This window comes from Etheostoma spectabile, chromosome 18, assembly GCF_008692095.1.
Source record: "Etheostoma spectabile isolate EspeVRDwgs_2016 chromosome 18, UIUC_Espe_1.0, whole genome shotgun sequence".
Taxonomy (NCBI): domain Eukaryota; kingdom Metazoa; phylum Chordata; class Actinopteri; order Perciformes; family Percidae; genus Etheostoma; species Etheostoma spectabile.
The window spans coordinates 2,519,273-2,535,400 of record NC_045750.1 but is presented as its reverse complement, the minus strand read 5'-3'; the positions used below and the strand labels follow the sequence as shown (position 1 = coordinate 2,535,400).

At 40.0% G+C, this 16,128-nt stretch overlaps 1 protein-coding gene across 1 annotated transcript in view; it reads right to left on the bottom strand.

Annotated features, from left to right (window-relative positions):
- LOC116706097 (microtubule-associated protein futsch) overlaps positions 1-15,863 on the bottom strand; it is a 41,001-nt gene extending 25,138 nt beyond the window's left edge. The window contains exons 1-6 of the mRNA XM_032542734.1: positions 15,171-15,863; positions 8,491-8,703; positions 5,713-5,763; positions 3,995-4,120; positions 3,855-3,881; positions 1,703-1,729 (exon numbers count right to left, since the gene is read on the bottom strand). Of these exons, the coding sequence (XP_032398625.1) occupies positions 1,703-1,729; positions 3,855-3,881; positions 3,995-4,120; positions 5,713-5,763; positions 8,491-8,703; positions 15,171-15,189 (463 nt within the window). The 5' untranslated portion in view covers positions 15,190-15,863. The remainder of the gene's footprint in view (positions 1-1,702; positions 1,730-3,854; positions 3,882-3,994; positions 4,121-5,712; positions 5,764-8,490; positions 8,704-15,170) is intronic.
- Positions 15,864-16,128: the final 265 nt, after the last annotated feature.

Below are 16,128 nucleotides of genomic sequence, written 5' to 3'. Positions count from 1 at the left end.
GTGTGTGTGTGTTCCCTAAACAACTTCTTCCTGATAGATTCATTTTAAAATTCTGCAATTTGTCTCAAATAAAAACAAACATATGTTAAATTTCACTCTGTTCATTGTTGTTTAACCAAACTTTAATGTTTTTTGAAAATACATGTATTTTCTATTGACCCACGTCCAAATAACAACAGAACACTATATTTTTAGGGAAGCCATAAACCAACCATAGGGCTCCACTCTGTGATACTGGTCACTTCCTTTCTACACTACATCTGGAGTGAAGCTATGTTGTCATTTAGTTGTTCAAATGCTCAGTACTAGTACCTACTGTAGCAGTTCTTAGGCTCAGTACTAGTACCTACTGTAGCAGTTCTAATGCTCAGTACTAGTACCTACTGTGGCAGTATTGTCTATGTAGCTATTATGAGTTATCACCATATGATATCAAGGGGAATAGCTATACTCATAAATCCTGGGTGTTCTGACACTGTTTTTGCTTTTATATCAACAAATAACCCAAACTGTCTTGATACTGTCATGCATAAGACATTTTTTCATGTCCTGGACTCGGTCTTGACTCGGACCCAAACCTCTTTGGACTCGTTCTTGACTTGGACTCGACTAGTCCTGGTCTGGGAGTTGTCTTGGACTCAACAAAGGTGGTCTTGACCACAGCCCTAATGACCAATATTACCCTGTTCAGCTTCTCATTTGACATAGTTATTTATTATAAGTGGTTGAATGCCAAGGTATTGTTGGTATCTATATGAAATGCCATTCTTGCCCGTTAATGCCAATAGCCAGACAATGACTGATCTGTTGCAGTGATTCTGTACGGTGGGGCGGCCTCATATCTGTAGGTTATGACTGAGCATAAACCAAAAGGAAATAAGGACTGTAGATAAAAAGTGAAAATAATATATTAACCTTACCCTATTATACTTGGCTGATGCTTTATCTAAAGCATCTCTCATTCACACATGTATGGGGCAATGTCAGCAGCCATTCAGTGTCTTTCCTAGGGACAATTTGAAATGAAGATTACAAAGGTGTGTGTGTGTGTGTGTCTCAGTGGTGTATGTGCATGCATTCTTGATAAATGGCCTGAACGGCCTCTCATAATTGTTCACCTGGTGCATACACCAAAAGGTTTCTAAGCTTCCGTGTTTATCTTCGTGAGACGCGGCCCAATGGATATGCGCAGTAGTTTTTTCACAATTGCTTAACATGGAAGCCAAAAAGGAGTCAGGCGGCACTTCAATGGCGTCAGCGGCCAGTGTGTGCATATGATGTATGGGTTTGTGGGGGTATGTGTTGGATATGCGTACATACAGGCAAATCTCTACATTTCTCTAATTATTTTAAATCCTAGCTATCTTATATCATATATTGACATTATTTTTTAATTGCATTTTTTAGCTTCTGATCGGTTTCTATGTTTTTATGGTGCTCCGATGCAACGTAATTTTGTTCTACACTTCACTTCCCAAAGTTTTTTTGGAATGACACATAATATTAAATCTTGAATCTAAACCCAAGTGATGAGGTTAAAACTCGCTATAAAGCTCTGTAAAGCCGAGGGGAGCTGCAGATTCTGGTGAAGTAATCTCCCAAGAGTAATATCTTAGTTTGTGAAGTTAGATTGGAAAAGAAAATGAGTATCCAATCTACATAATACAGGTGGGAAAAAAAAGGTTTAAAACAAGCTACATACCTTTACTTCGGGAGGGTAGAAATTCTCCTACAACACAGAAATGGAAATCAGCAAAAGAAATACAGATCATGTCACTGTTTGGATGCCAATACACGTAAAGTAAAGGTGAGTTTTAATAGATTAGTAGCTCCGTGGAAGCAGTTATCATATAAAGTCAGCTATAAACAGACAAGCTTCTTTAAGAAAGGTTATCAGGGCAGTGAAATAATAAAAAACAAAACATTTAATAGTGATTTACTGCCTGCATTCCTGTTAAAAGGGTGGGGGACAGGGCTGATTATCTCTCTAGAGTTAAACCACACGTTTGTAGAAAAATTGTAATCATAAAATACCTTCTGCTTTTTTAATCTTCACCTCCACTTTCTCTTTCTCCTCCTCCTCCTCCTCCAACCATCTTGAATCTTTAAGATGGTTTATACATCAAGTCAGCGTGCAACTCCATAAGAACAATCCTTTCAGTCCCAAGTTTGATTTATTTTTATGTCTGTGAAGGTAGAAGCTTCCTGCAGTAGCATATTATCCATCTTAAAGGTCCCACATCATGCTCATTTTCAGGTTCATACATGTGTTTTGGGTTTTTACAAGAATATGTGTACTTCCTTTAATGTTCACGAAACTTAATAATTATCTACTTATTTTTCTTATACTGTCTGTCTTAATATATCGTATTCACCGTCTGTGTAAAACACTCCGTTTTAGTGTCTGTCTCTTTAAGACCCCCTCCCAAAAAAGCCCAGTTTGTTGTGATTGGTCTGTATTTCTGGGTTTTCGCATCTTTGCTCTGTGTCTTTGCACCAGCAGGAATGACTGCAACATCTCTGCAGGGGCTTTCTATCTATGTATGGTATAGTTGTAACATCGCAAATGTACGGAAGTCCTCACGGCTCGTTCAAAGGCCCAGTTTCTGAACGTGGACTGTGTGCATTTCTCTGTGGATTGAGCGGTTTGATGCTTTCACAGTATTTATGTAGCACCTCAACATGCTTTATAACAGAAAACACAAGAAATCTCACTTTCTATGATATGGGACCTTTAAGAATGTTCATCCAGTAATTGAATGTACATGTAAACTAAACTTAAAGGAGCAGTGTGTAGGATTTAGTGGCATCTAGTGATGAGGTTGCAGGTTGCAACCATCTGAATACTTCTTTCCTTTCCAGAGGTGCAAGAGAATCTATGGTGGCCTTCAGGTAACGTGAATACGCAAAATACCCTCTCTAGAGCCAGTGTTTGGTTTTCCGGTCTGGGCTAATGTAGAAAGATGGCAGCACCGTGCAACATAGTGGCGTTATTATGAATTTCTTGGAGAGAAAAAAACGACCTGCTTAGCAACTTAGTGGTTGGGCAGATGGTTGAGTTTATGCATTGACTTGGGATTTGGTCAGGGGACAGGACGTAAACATGCTAGCATCCTAACCCTTAAATGCTACGCAGGGCGTGTTTTGCCAAGGAAAGCAGTGGGAATCATAACAAAGCAACATGGCGGGGTCTGCAGTAGAAGACCTGCTCCCTATGTTGATATAATTTTAATTTATAACACATATACTCTTTATTGATTCCCCTGCATACATGCTCAGGTTCTATACATGCGTTAATGGAGAGATGTCAGCTTGGGGGGGGGCTGCCAGTGCTGGATAGGCAGCTTGGGCAGCTGGGGGGGGGGGGGGGGGGGGGGGGGGGGGGTTGGTGCCTTGCATGAGAGCACCTGGCAGTGCCCTGGAGGGGAACTGGCATCTCTACAGCTACCAGTCCACACTCCGTATTTTGGTCCAAGCGGGGACTTGAACCAGCGACCCTCCGGTTCCAGACCCAACTCCCTATGGACTAGGCTACTTACCCCCCCCCCTCATTCTTAGCTAACTAAACAAACAATGCTTATTTTCAGGTGATTTTACACTAACAAAAAACATGATTCTTTATCATGAATATTATCAATTTTGGCCAATCAATCCCCCTAAATCCTACACACTGCTCCTTTAAAGCAGCAGTCTGACTTCATGAGCTGTTTTTATGCGTATAAAGAACAGCACGTGTAAAGCAGTGCATCATGAAGAAGACATTCGTAGCAGCGAGCAAGGCTTTTTCATCTCTGTATCTGCAGCAGAAAGATAACTGCAACAGGAAATACATGAATAATTGCGTTGATACAAACCTTTTTTTCTCACTGCGGACAGAGTCACTAGGAGAGAGGAGAGGAAAACGAGTCATGTAATGTCATAATTTAATCAAACCATGTAATAGCTCCACTTTTTGTGGCTTTATTGGTTGGTTTGTTGTTGAGATTGACTGTACCTTCGTCTTCTTCAGGTGCAACCAGGTTGGCAACAAAGCCTAAAATCCCACTCATGGCGTTTGTGGATTGGTCCACGACATCGTTGACCGCCTTCAGGGGGTCTGAGCCGATCTTGGTGAGGCCTCCTAGTGGACCAGGGACACGCACACACTCATTCAGTTACTCACTCTAGTCTGATTGAAGTTGCTTTCCTTGTTCTTTTTTGACCAAGCCAAACATGTTCAATTTCAGTAACAGTTTCTGAACTCCTACAATTCCTCCATGCAGATACCCCTCTGCATGGAGGAAATGTCCGAACACATAGAGCGAGTGGTTAAACTGTGCTGGGGCTCCAGGAGCTGAACTTTTTTTTTTTTTTTTTTTAAATGGAAATTGATAAATATTCTATCAGCACCAGGCATCTCCCATCTTCCGGTTTAACCACATCAATAGGCCTTCTACATTGTTGTTGTTGTTGTGCAAAAAGCATTTCAAAGATCACACTGATCCTCTTTCATCACGTTTTCACTCATGGGTTCGAATCGTGCTTTAAAGCGTATGAGAATACTGTTTTTTCTCATCATATTTAAGTTGTAATGTCACTTCTACAGTGAGGACTTAAGTCTCCCAGTACTTGAATATGAACTTGTTTCCAAGACAGTGTGATGAAGGAGGACCGGTGTTTCCAGGCAAACACGTCTGGTTCATTTAGAGTCAGGGCAGTGGATCAGATCTGAATCATTGTAGACACAAGTTGGTGAAAAAGGAAAGAAACTAAACATTGTTTCTTCTTGTTTTCACATTTTTTAATGCATACTATCTCTGTATCCAGTGCATTTGTTCATTAATGAACTTACACTAGGTTGTCCACAGTTAATAATTTAGAATATTTCACAATTTACCGAGCCCTGAATGCAACAAGGTGTACACAAAAAGCAAACACAGAAAAATATAGAAACAAACACTCAGACTGCTGTTGACCTTTGCTGCAGATTTGTGTTGTCATGTTGCTTGCTGTATGATGATGTGTTGCGTTGTCGCCGTGTGCCTTTTTGAATGTTGGTCTGTGTGTGTTGCTTTTATGTGTTGACTCTACTGTCATGTTATTGTATTTCATTTTACTTTAGGTTGCCATTTTCAAACCAGGGCTAGGGACAACAGATGAAAATTAGCCTGCTGAGCTAAATCTGGCTCGTTTACAGTTGCTTAGCTGTTGATTAATGAGCAGTGTCCCTGTTACATGAACACATTAAATGATAGAAAAACAACAGCATGGAATATAATATATAGCAGTAAGACTTCAGAGGAGATTGATTTACATTATTTTTAAGTAATCTTCATGGACAGCTTTAAGTCAAGCTCACCTAACACAAATATTCTACATATGTTGCCTGGTTGGAATCAAAATGTTGGTTTTTCAAATATTTAATTAAACCTTTTTTTCTTCTTTACACACAATACAGGCGACATACAAAATAGGACACACACATGCTAAAGAAAACATACACATCAGAAATATTTCTAGTACACAACTAAACTCCATTCATCACATCATGTTACTGTACATATCATTAAAATACTCAGACAGAGATGCAGAAACAAAGCCGCCGGTACTGTCCTCTGTGACGGGCCTTCTAACATTGATAGCTAATATTAGCCGTCAATGTTAGGTAATTAGTAGTTTTTAGGAAAGAAAAGCTTCTGGTCTGAGGTGTTAGTAGCAGGTAAGGTGCCTTGCCTCTACGGCCTGAATCCTTTAAAACCTTCCTGACGACAGGAGGTGGGCGACCTGGTTGGATGAGAAACACAGCGGCAAAAAGCAAAACACTTTAAAACAGAGTGGAGAAGAAGAAAGAGGAGAGGGACAGGGGGAGGGAGAGGGGAGGGGAGGGGAGGGGCAGGGAGAAGGGAATGGGGAGGGGAGGGAGGTAAAGGAGAGGGTTTCTGTGATGGCATGATGACTACTACCTGTGACATTATAACCAAACATGAAATGTAATTAATATTGTCAGAAAGAACAAAAGAAGTTGATATTTCTATTAGAGCTGCACAACATACAGTGGCTACATAAGTTTACAGACCCATGCAAAAGTTGATTATAAAGAGGAATAAAAAAAACATCTTTTGGAAATTCAGTTCAAAAGCTTAAAAAAAATAAGGTAAAATTCAACCTTTAAGGACACCAACTTTCTTTGTGAATGAATAATGTATTGTACATAAATATCCTGATCCATGAAATAACTGCTCTTTAAAAAGAAAACCTGCCTGCCCTATTTTAACATAGGGGGGTGTATACTTATGCCCCTGTATTTAAATAGGGGGGTGTATACTTATGCCCCTGTATTTAACATGGGGTGTATACTTCTGCCCTGTATTTTAAACAAGGGGGGTGTATACTTATGCCCCCGTATTAACATATGGGGTGTATACTTCTGCCCTGTATTTTACATAGGGGGGTGTATACTTATGCCCCTGTATTTTAACATAGGGGGTGTATATTATTCCCTTGTATTTTACATGGGGGGTATATACTATGCCCCTGTATTTTAACATAGGGGGTGTATACTTATGCTCCTGTATTTTAACATAGGGGGTGGATACTTATACCCTGATTTTAACATAGGGGGGTGTATACTAATGCCCCTGTATTTTAACATAGGGGGGTGTATACTTATGCTCCTGTATTTTAACATAGGGGGGTGTATACTTACCCTGTATTTTAACATAGGGGGGTGTTACTTATTCCACTGTATTTTAACATAGGGGGGTATAATTATGCCCCTGTATTTTAACATAGGGGGGTGTATACTATCCCACTGTATTTTAACATAGGGGGGTAACTTATACCCTGTATTGAACATAGGGGGGTGTATACTTATACCCCTGTATTTTAACATAGGGGGTGTATATTTATGCCCCCTGTATTTTAAGGAAGACATTTTTTTTATTTTTGATACATTATTCATTCACATAGAAAATTGGTGTCCTGAAAAGGTTGGATTTTCCTAAATTTGTTGAATTAAAGCATTAAGATCAACTTTCAAAAGATGTTTTTATTCCTCTTTTCAATCAACTTTAGCATGATTTAGTACACTTTCATATCTGTTTATTGTAAGTTATATTATCCCAATATTTAACAATGTTATTGCATATCCTATTGTGCAACCCTAATTTCTATTAATATCAATCGATTTGTCCTCATGTTCTTTGAGTCAAGATGAATTTTTGAAGATGAATATCTTATTAGCAATATTATAGTCTAGGGGAAATGTATGCACTGCTACAGTATGTATTGTATCTATGGTATTCCAGTTTCTTGCGTGTTGTTTTTATGGATTTACAGTGAGAATCACGTATTACAGTTTAAGAAATGGAGGAATTAGTAAGATGTTGAAGTTAGGGTTAGAAAATTGAGTTGAGTTGAACAAAACCAAAATGAATGAAGTTTTTGAAGCATTGTTTGTTGCAATGAGGAGAAATGAATCCAATGCTTGCAACTACGTAATGTCACTGCTACGGAGAAACTTGGGAAAATTAGTGTGTTTAAAATAATTAAAAATATTAAGATAAAGCATTATGCTAGCACAAGATAAAGGAAAGATACAAAAAAATCACATTTGCATGACATGTGCAGGCAAAATAGTCATTTATACAATTTCTAGAAACTGGACCATTGTTGATCATTTGTTACATTGCCGATCATATCTGAAACATTGACATCATCAATACTGAAGCTGAAACATTACAAGCCCAATGTCTGACATTAACCACATTAACCCCGTCTATACTTTAGCATTCAGAGCTGAGGTTGATAACAACACCAAGACTACAAGAAATGCTCCATTTCTGTGTACAAATTTCCACTTAAACCCTTAAAGAGAGAAGAGGTAATGTGCAAAGGTTATACAATCTCTATACCACAGCTGTTTGCTGTATGTGTGTGTATGTTACACACACACACACACACACACACACACACACACACACACACACATACACACAAAAACATACCCACCCGCCCACTTCTGAAACCAAACCTATATCTGCAAGTCCAGTCAAAAGCCCTTTGAACTCAGTAATGCATTTTATTGCTTTAATAATTTGCATTTGGCCGTAAAAAACTGATCTACTTAAAATCTCTAACCAAATGATATCTCTGCAACAATAAATCACACATTTGCACAGCATACTGCTAGCCTGGATTCAAAAACACAAATATTGAGCTGTTATTGAGGCAAATCATCCCCAAAACGGCTTTGAATGCCACTAACAAGAGTCTCATTTTCATTTTCAACCCAGTTCCAACCTGATAAATATATTTGAGCCAGATTGGAGAACAGAGCCAAGTGTACCAACACTTAAGCCCGATCTGCCTGACTTGGCTGGCTGAGTAAAAGCAGGTATGAATAAAAATATATTTATAAAGTTTGTACATTTGCATACAAAGGTTCCACAATACATCTGTTTCTGAGGGGACAATAAAGAGAAGCGCCATAAACAGCAAAGCTCTCCTCACCTGAAAGGGTCTTGTAGTCCATCAGATCGAACATGATGACAAAAACACAAGACCACGTAATGATGAGAGCCAGAACCAAGATCCAGGCGAGTGGGGAGCTGAAGGTCGAGTGGAGGTCATCTGAAAAGGTTTTCTTGTGTCCTCGCGAGGATGCTGACCCGGCGTCCACCTGCTTCCCGTCGATGACCATGGTGGTGGTGGTCGACGACCGCGCTGGCGAGCAAAGAAACTGTGGTCACATACATGAAATATGGCCTTCTATAGAACAATTTCTATTTCTCATACCCTAATATTCTACTACTCATATTCTACTATTAGCCCCTATCATCATATCACTCTGTCTGCTGTACACCTGACGGTCTTGGCTGTATAAATGAAACCGACTGTGAGCGGCATGCTACCGTATAGAAAAACAGAAGCTTCCTGTACTCAGGCTGACACATTCATTAGACACAGACCAACATTAGCATTAATTTGTCATGAGTCATGTTGCTTTCTACTTGAGAATTGTAAGTCCAATATTTACTGTCATTTTAGCTCTATATTTGTCTCCACCAACTCCTGAGAAAAATATCTGGCTCTTTAGCTTAGCTGCTAACGTTATATAATTCACTTTTTTCACAAGCTAGCTTAATTGCTAACTGTACCTGTCTTCCGTTGGGTACTGGGCAGGTAGGGTACAGTAAGTTTATTAGAGATGTTTTTGCTGTAAATTGGTGCCTGCATTACAATGATTCATCAGTAAATGTATAGAAGATTTGCTTTAGAAAATCAAGAAAACTAGCAAGGCTAGTTAGTTAGCCTTGTCTTTTGGTGAATGCAAATACATTAGATAGTGTAGTTCTCTCAGTAGGCTATAAGCACTTTTTCAGTAGACTATGTGTACTTTTCAAGCACTTTAATCCATATTATAAGTAATATATTATGCCACAGGGTAACACATTTCAAAGGGAGAAAGTTGTGTTTACCTAAAAATGTGTGGAAAGTGGGTCAAATACCATTTATGGTCCGGTCCAGTAAATGTATTATTTCAGACCACGTTACCAACAGCTTCGTCCAGTCTGGCATGGTCTTGTTATTATAGCCACTTTACAAAAGGGGGAACAGTGCAATCTGTTTTGTTTCCACTTACTTTACATTGAGTTATAAGGTTCACAATAATACAATTTAGCAAGAGACAACACGTTTTGGGCCTGTAAACACTGACACAAGATAATGGTTTTGGTTTGTCAGGACATCAGGAGCCCTGTAGTTACAAAAGTCACTGTGGGGGGTTTCAGGGAAGCTCAGGCCACCTGTTCCCTCTCTTCAGCTCCCTGTTGGCAGCTACAGTAGGTTCACTCCATTACTGCTGACTCAAACAGCTTGGCAGCACTCTAAACACGCACACACACACACACACACACACACACACACACACACACACACACACACACACACACACACACACACACTCTCTCTCTCTCTCTGCCTAACCTCATTACTCTTACTCCAACGGGTCAGTTCAAAATATGAGTGACGTCATTTGAAAACCTGCCGGTTGCTACTGTCGGGTTAGGGTTGGGGGGGGGGGGCAATTATCATCGCAGTGGATGGCTGGTTTGAGCAAGTAAACTAAAAGTTTTTTGGTTTTTTTGCAAGGACGTATAGTTAGAATACAAAACATGCTTCTCAGAGACAAATATGAATAAAAATCCCTGAATGGCTGATGCTGATGTCCGTCTTTCCGCCTGTCCGGAACGAGATGTGACAACTGCTGATCACACTGCTATGGCGTTTATTAAAAAATGATCCCGGCTCCTGAGAGGATGTTTACTGAAGATTTTGATAAGCCTTTAACATTTATGAAGTGTCACCATCACCAAGACATTTCCCCCAACCAACACTGACATTGTCACTGAGCTTGAAACAAAAACAACAACAAATATTGCTGGATATTTGTATAATTCTTGTAACCTAATACATAAGACATCAGCAGTTGTCATAAGAGCATTAAAGCAATGCAGGAAAATATTTGGAGTGGAGGAAAAGATAATGAATAACATTCACTGTTGTTAATTTTTTATATAATCATAGTTAAAGCTTTAGTGCGCAACGTTTTGATATTAATACATTTCCATTATATTCAAGCCGTCGCCAAATGAGTTGCTACAAAGCTAATTAAGACTCTCAGCTCCATACAACTTTCTCTGTATTTCTCAGTACGGTTATGTTCAGGAGATTGTGGCGTCTGGTGACTTTCCAGCGCAAAAACGCGAGTGAAGATAATCCTCTGTGTCCTCCTTGGCTACTAGCAACTGCGTGGAGGAGGGGGGTTGTCACGGTAGGCTGTATGTGAATGAACAGTGTTGTTTTCATTAGAATACTGGAGTACACGAAGGATAATCACTCACACAGGACACAGTAGTACACTGTAAATAATGCTTGTGAAATCTACAGTTATACTTTAGATTTGACAGTTACAGTGCTGTATATGATTTTTACAGTAGTATGCTGTAAAGTTTACATTACAACCTTGTCAACATGACAACATGACAGTAGCCCAAATATTACAGTTGAAATCACAGTAGTCGAAGCATTACTGTAAAAAAAAAATCATAATATAGCCACTAGAGTACTGTAAATAGTAAACTACTGTATTTTTACTTTTTTAGCTTATGTTGTGTTTAATTGTTTTGCATTTCACAATGAAAACATAAAATACTGTAAATGGAAGTACGGTACCTTTACTGTAAAAAGATTTCACAGTAACTTGCCAATTGTTGCCAGTAAGTTACTGTAAATTTTACGTTACATTTGTTACAGTGTAGTAGTAGAGTAGTGCGAGTTTTGCTTCCTCTTCCAGTGTTTTTTGGACAGATTTGACCACGTGATGTTGCAATCCGGTTGCACTTCCTTTGTATCCACTTCTCCAAACTTATGAAACCTGCCTTTAGACCAAAACCACACATGGGACCTAAGAACGCCACATGGTCCATCCAAGACTTTGGTCATCACAACATATCTTGATCAGATTTCCATTACATTTGTCATGCGTAGAACATTCACTCCTTAATGTTGTAGAGGACCGCGTGACCTTTTATGTTCTGTCAGGTCAAATTATTGCTCGGTGGCCATCTTGTGAAATATTGTGTTGTGGTTTTTAAGTTCCTGCTTTTGTCATGTTGGGCTGCACTAAGGACACAATCCACTCACCGATTTCTCTTGTTATGACACAGCAACATACCACTGACTGACTCTTCCTCGGGTGCCAACATCAGGCCAAAAGAATCCACCTATATCAGACTTTTTGGACATAATCAGTGGGAAATTGAAACAATATTAACTTGTAAGCCCTTTTTTGGCTCTGTTAACCACCACCTTTTAAACCCTCCTCTAAATGGTTTGACCAGCCATCCATGTTCGATTCCTCCTTTTATGGCTGACCTGTCTCCGCACTGCGGATGACATTTGTGTTGTTGCTCTCACTGGGTATCCATGACAGCCCGGCTCGGAGCAGTCATTAGGAGCTACTGGTTGACTGTTCAGTCAGATTACGGGGAAGTGTTGTCATAATATTTCCTTAATGAGCGCACAGACCTTTACGGTGTGGTTGGTTGACCATGGTGGTGCTATTAATCAGGTTAGGAGCTGGATTCAAACCACTGTTTCCATGGCTACAGCTAGCAAGTGTTGTGCATCTGCTGCAATGTTAATGTTGACTCTGCAAACGGTTTATATACAGTTTAAGGTGCAATAATAACTATGAGCCTGATCTGTGTGACAGGAAGTGGAGACATCATTAGACAGAAAATATTCACAAATGCCACAGATTATTATTTTTAATCTATATTTGGAAAACAACAGTTTTCCATTTCGGATTTGCAGTCACAATTTTATATTTGATCTGCTTACTGCCTCACAGACATCGACTCACTTTCCCAAGCGTGGACCATTTTCATAGCAAAAGGATTGTAAACACTCCTGACTGACCTGTCATAACTCCTATGATTACTTTTAAACACACTTCCTGCCAAAAAAACTACATAAGGGACTGTTTCTTTTTTTATTCAAGAAGATCCCAGAGGAGTTTTGGGATCTTTAGTCAAAATAGACCTGAATCTTCCTAAGCCAGCAATACATTTTAACATGACCCTCCCCATTCATTTATTGATGCCTTCTGGACTGGATTGCGCTTGGCATAAATGTACAGATAGCCATTGTTTTTTAAATCCATGACATACAAGACTGAACCTCTGCTTTCTCATCTCACACATCACACTCTACTATGATGGAGGCCATTTCAGTAGATTTACTCACTAACATTGTTGTGGAAACACAATAAGCATGGAAACTAAATGCACACTTCAAATACCAAGGTACTCCGTAAACTTGTATTCACGTGAAACAAAACAATAAAACATTGAGACTATTCAACAAAGCACACTGGGTAATAACCCACACTGACAGTTGGCCCGCCCAATCAGAAATTCAAAGTAAAGTGTGTCAAAACGCCACCAACTGGAAACTTTATACATTGTTTGTCTGCTATTTCATTGATAAATTCACTTCTGAGACTTTTTTATGCAAGAAATCAACTATGTAGAGCTCAAATATGGGCTGTTTTACAAAAATTGATGTCAAATTTCTCCACAGTCACACAATCTCCAGCCAGCGGCTGCCGACTCTGGTTTGCCGCCCGGCCTGTCCACCTTCACACACTCTGCTGTGAGCTGGCTGGAGGTCTATATATAGCATAGGAGATGAGAAGTTTAACTTACACGTAACTTACATGCTCCACTCAGCACCAACTGCAACATTTCATTTTAAATGAATGTAGCCTACAGGCGGTCTGGCACACGTGGATGCTCTGTATTTCTCGTGGGTGCTCGAGCTCGAGGCAACACGAGACCTTTGAGCAAGGCAGCTTCATCATGTTCCAGCGACATGTCAGTGACAATACTTTGGCAACAGGAGGCGCAGTTAGCTACAGGGTAGCATTCTCAAAGAAAGTAACTCCAAACTTGTGTTGCTGTTATGTTTTGTGATTTCTGTTGGGTCAGACCCATCTGCTAGCGATGGGGGGCAGAGACTGAGAGCTACATGATGTAGTATGCACCAAACAAGCCACTTTGAAATGTTGCTGTTTTAATGAAAACAAAAGTTGGGTGACCAATATTATTTGTTATCATATGACAACAATTGGCAATCCTGAGATGATGAGACAATTACACATTATGCGAGAAATAAGAAGTTCATTCTTGGCTCATTCTCTCCACTCACTAACTCTTTCCCGGAGCTTTCAACCAAATGTCAGGGTCTTCATCAGCGGCTGGAGTTTGTAAAGGTGTCATGTTGTTCTCAGTTGTCATCTCCAACTCCATCCACGTATACAGTAAATACCTTACACAATGTGTTTGAAAGTGGATTGAGGAGTGTAAAAGTGGAGTGGAGTGGAGTGTAAAAACATCATTTTTAATGAGAAAACACAGTTTGACATGTAAATTGTGATCACAGGAAAACACTCAATGCTCAAGGATAATCTCTCGTTATCTGACAGCCGCAGCAGCTGGAAAGCAGAAGAGCCAGGATTTGAATTAGAGTGAGACCTCATCCTGCTCTCCATCTTCACTCTTTGTTGCATGTGCAGAACACCCTATAGGAACGCTTTCTCTCTCTGAAATGATCTGTGATTGGCCAAAGTCAGAGGCTGGCTTGCAGATGCAGAAGTCTAGTTTTCTTTCAGATAACATTTATTACAATATGCTGAAAGATTGTAATGGGAGTTTAGCCAAACAACGCCAAAAACAAATGGCCTACCACGGCTTTAAGATGCCTGCACACACACACACACACACACACACACACACACACACACACACACACACAGGTGTTTTTATTCTTTTTGGTTGATTGGCCCTCTTGTCAAGTACAGTCTGCACATGCTCACTCTGTGAGAAGACATTTAATCAACCAATTTAAGTGACTCCTAACTTTTACCCTCCTATTTGTCTCATAGTTCATTATTAAAACACATACATATGTAAATGTTTGTATAACTACAGTAGCTTTGATGTGCATGCAACAAAAAGCACAGTGTTGATTAGGGCTGCACAATTAATCGCACTTTTATCGAAATCGCAATATAGACTGGGTGCAATATCTAAATGGCAGAAGGGCGCAATATTTGTTGAAGGCGAACTCTGTGTCAAACTATTCTGAATGAAGTAGTGTGGCGCTGCAGAGACCTCCCGGCCTACAAATCCTATCCTACAGACTACAGAAAACCTCTTTGTTCGCAAAAATCACACTATAATCATTTAAATTTCTAAAGATTTAATATTAGTCAATGAAAATGAGAATAATCCAAATCTTCAAAATCGTGAATCATATCGCAATATCACTCAAAATAATCACAATTAGATATTTTCCTCGTATAGTGCAGCCCTAGTGTTGATGCTGATTGATCGTATACGACACTGTACAGAGTCACTGAGCTCTTAAAGCTGCATTACAAATAGCTGATACATGATAGCGCCATATTTTTAGATACTTCCAATCATGAAGTTCCTCTACACAGTAGACAGCACAACGTCAGAGTGCAGAAACAAAACATGCAGAGCCCTGCAAGAACTTCATATAGATATCTACATATTAAAGCTTCCTACTGGAATGGAAATCTTAATGTGATAATACTTTACCTTCAACTGTTTCAGTCATAGTTTCAAAGTAAAAGTCCAACAGTAAATCCTTTGTGCAGATTAAGTTGCCATGAAAACAAAAACTCTTGGTAGATCCTCAACTCCTCTGCGCGATTTAATCCCAGCGTTTCATTCCAATCTAGCAACGTGTTGCGTATGGCTGGTGCTACGATATGTGGAAAACCCGGAACCCCCCTCTGGTAACTCTACACCTCCTTTTCCATTCTTAGTACTTTAATGTGCATTTTCTTTTCTCGTTCCAGAAGTCAAAAAAAAATTTCATGCGTCCAATTGGTCCAAAGAGAGTTGACCTCCGTCCCAGTGGATGAGGCAGGGGAGACAGACCGAGACCAAGTTGAGGTGGATCACTGGTTGGAGCAATGGTTGGAGATAGAGCAGCCTGCCCCCACCCTCCACCGGCTCTGACAGAATTAGATCAACCCCAGGGACTGACGGACGATGGCAGGGAACGAGGGAAGAGACATTCAAGGTAACTCTATCCCACCGGTCAGTGTTGCTGCTGGAGTACCGTGATTACAGCGAATGGACAACGGTTCCCTGCTGTAAAAAAAACTATTAGATCTAAATATATCAATCAAGTCGAGCTTATTTGTTTTTATTAGTTAAACTAAAGTCTGAATCTAATTACACTGTTACAGTCAGCATGTTTCTGAGCCTCAGTCCCCGAGTTATTCTTAGAGCGGCTCGCTGCTGCTGGTATTCTGCCTTTTTAGGCCGGAGGCGTGACCTTAAACACCCCCCCCCCCCCCCCCCCCCACACCCCCCACACACACACCCCCCACCACCCCTCCCTCATGTTAACTAATCCCCCTCATCCAGACCTCCGCTGCTCAGTGCAGAGCTGTCATCAAAGGCAGAGAGAGAGGCAAGATCAGAATGGCTGAGTGCAGGAAATATACTTTTTGAGTTGAGTGTGCAAACTAACTAACTAACTAGA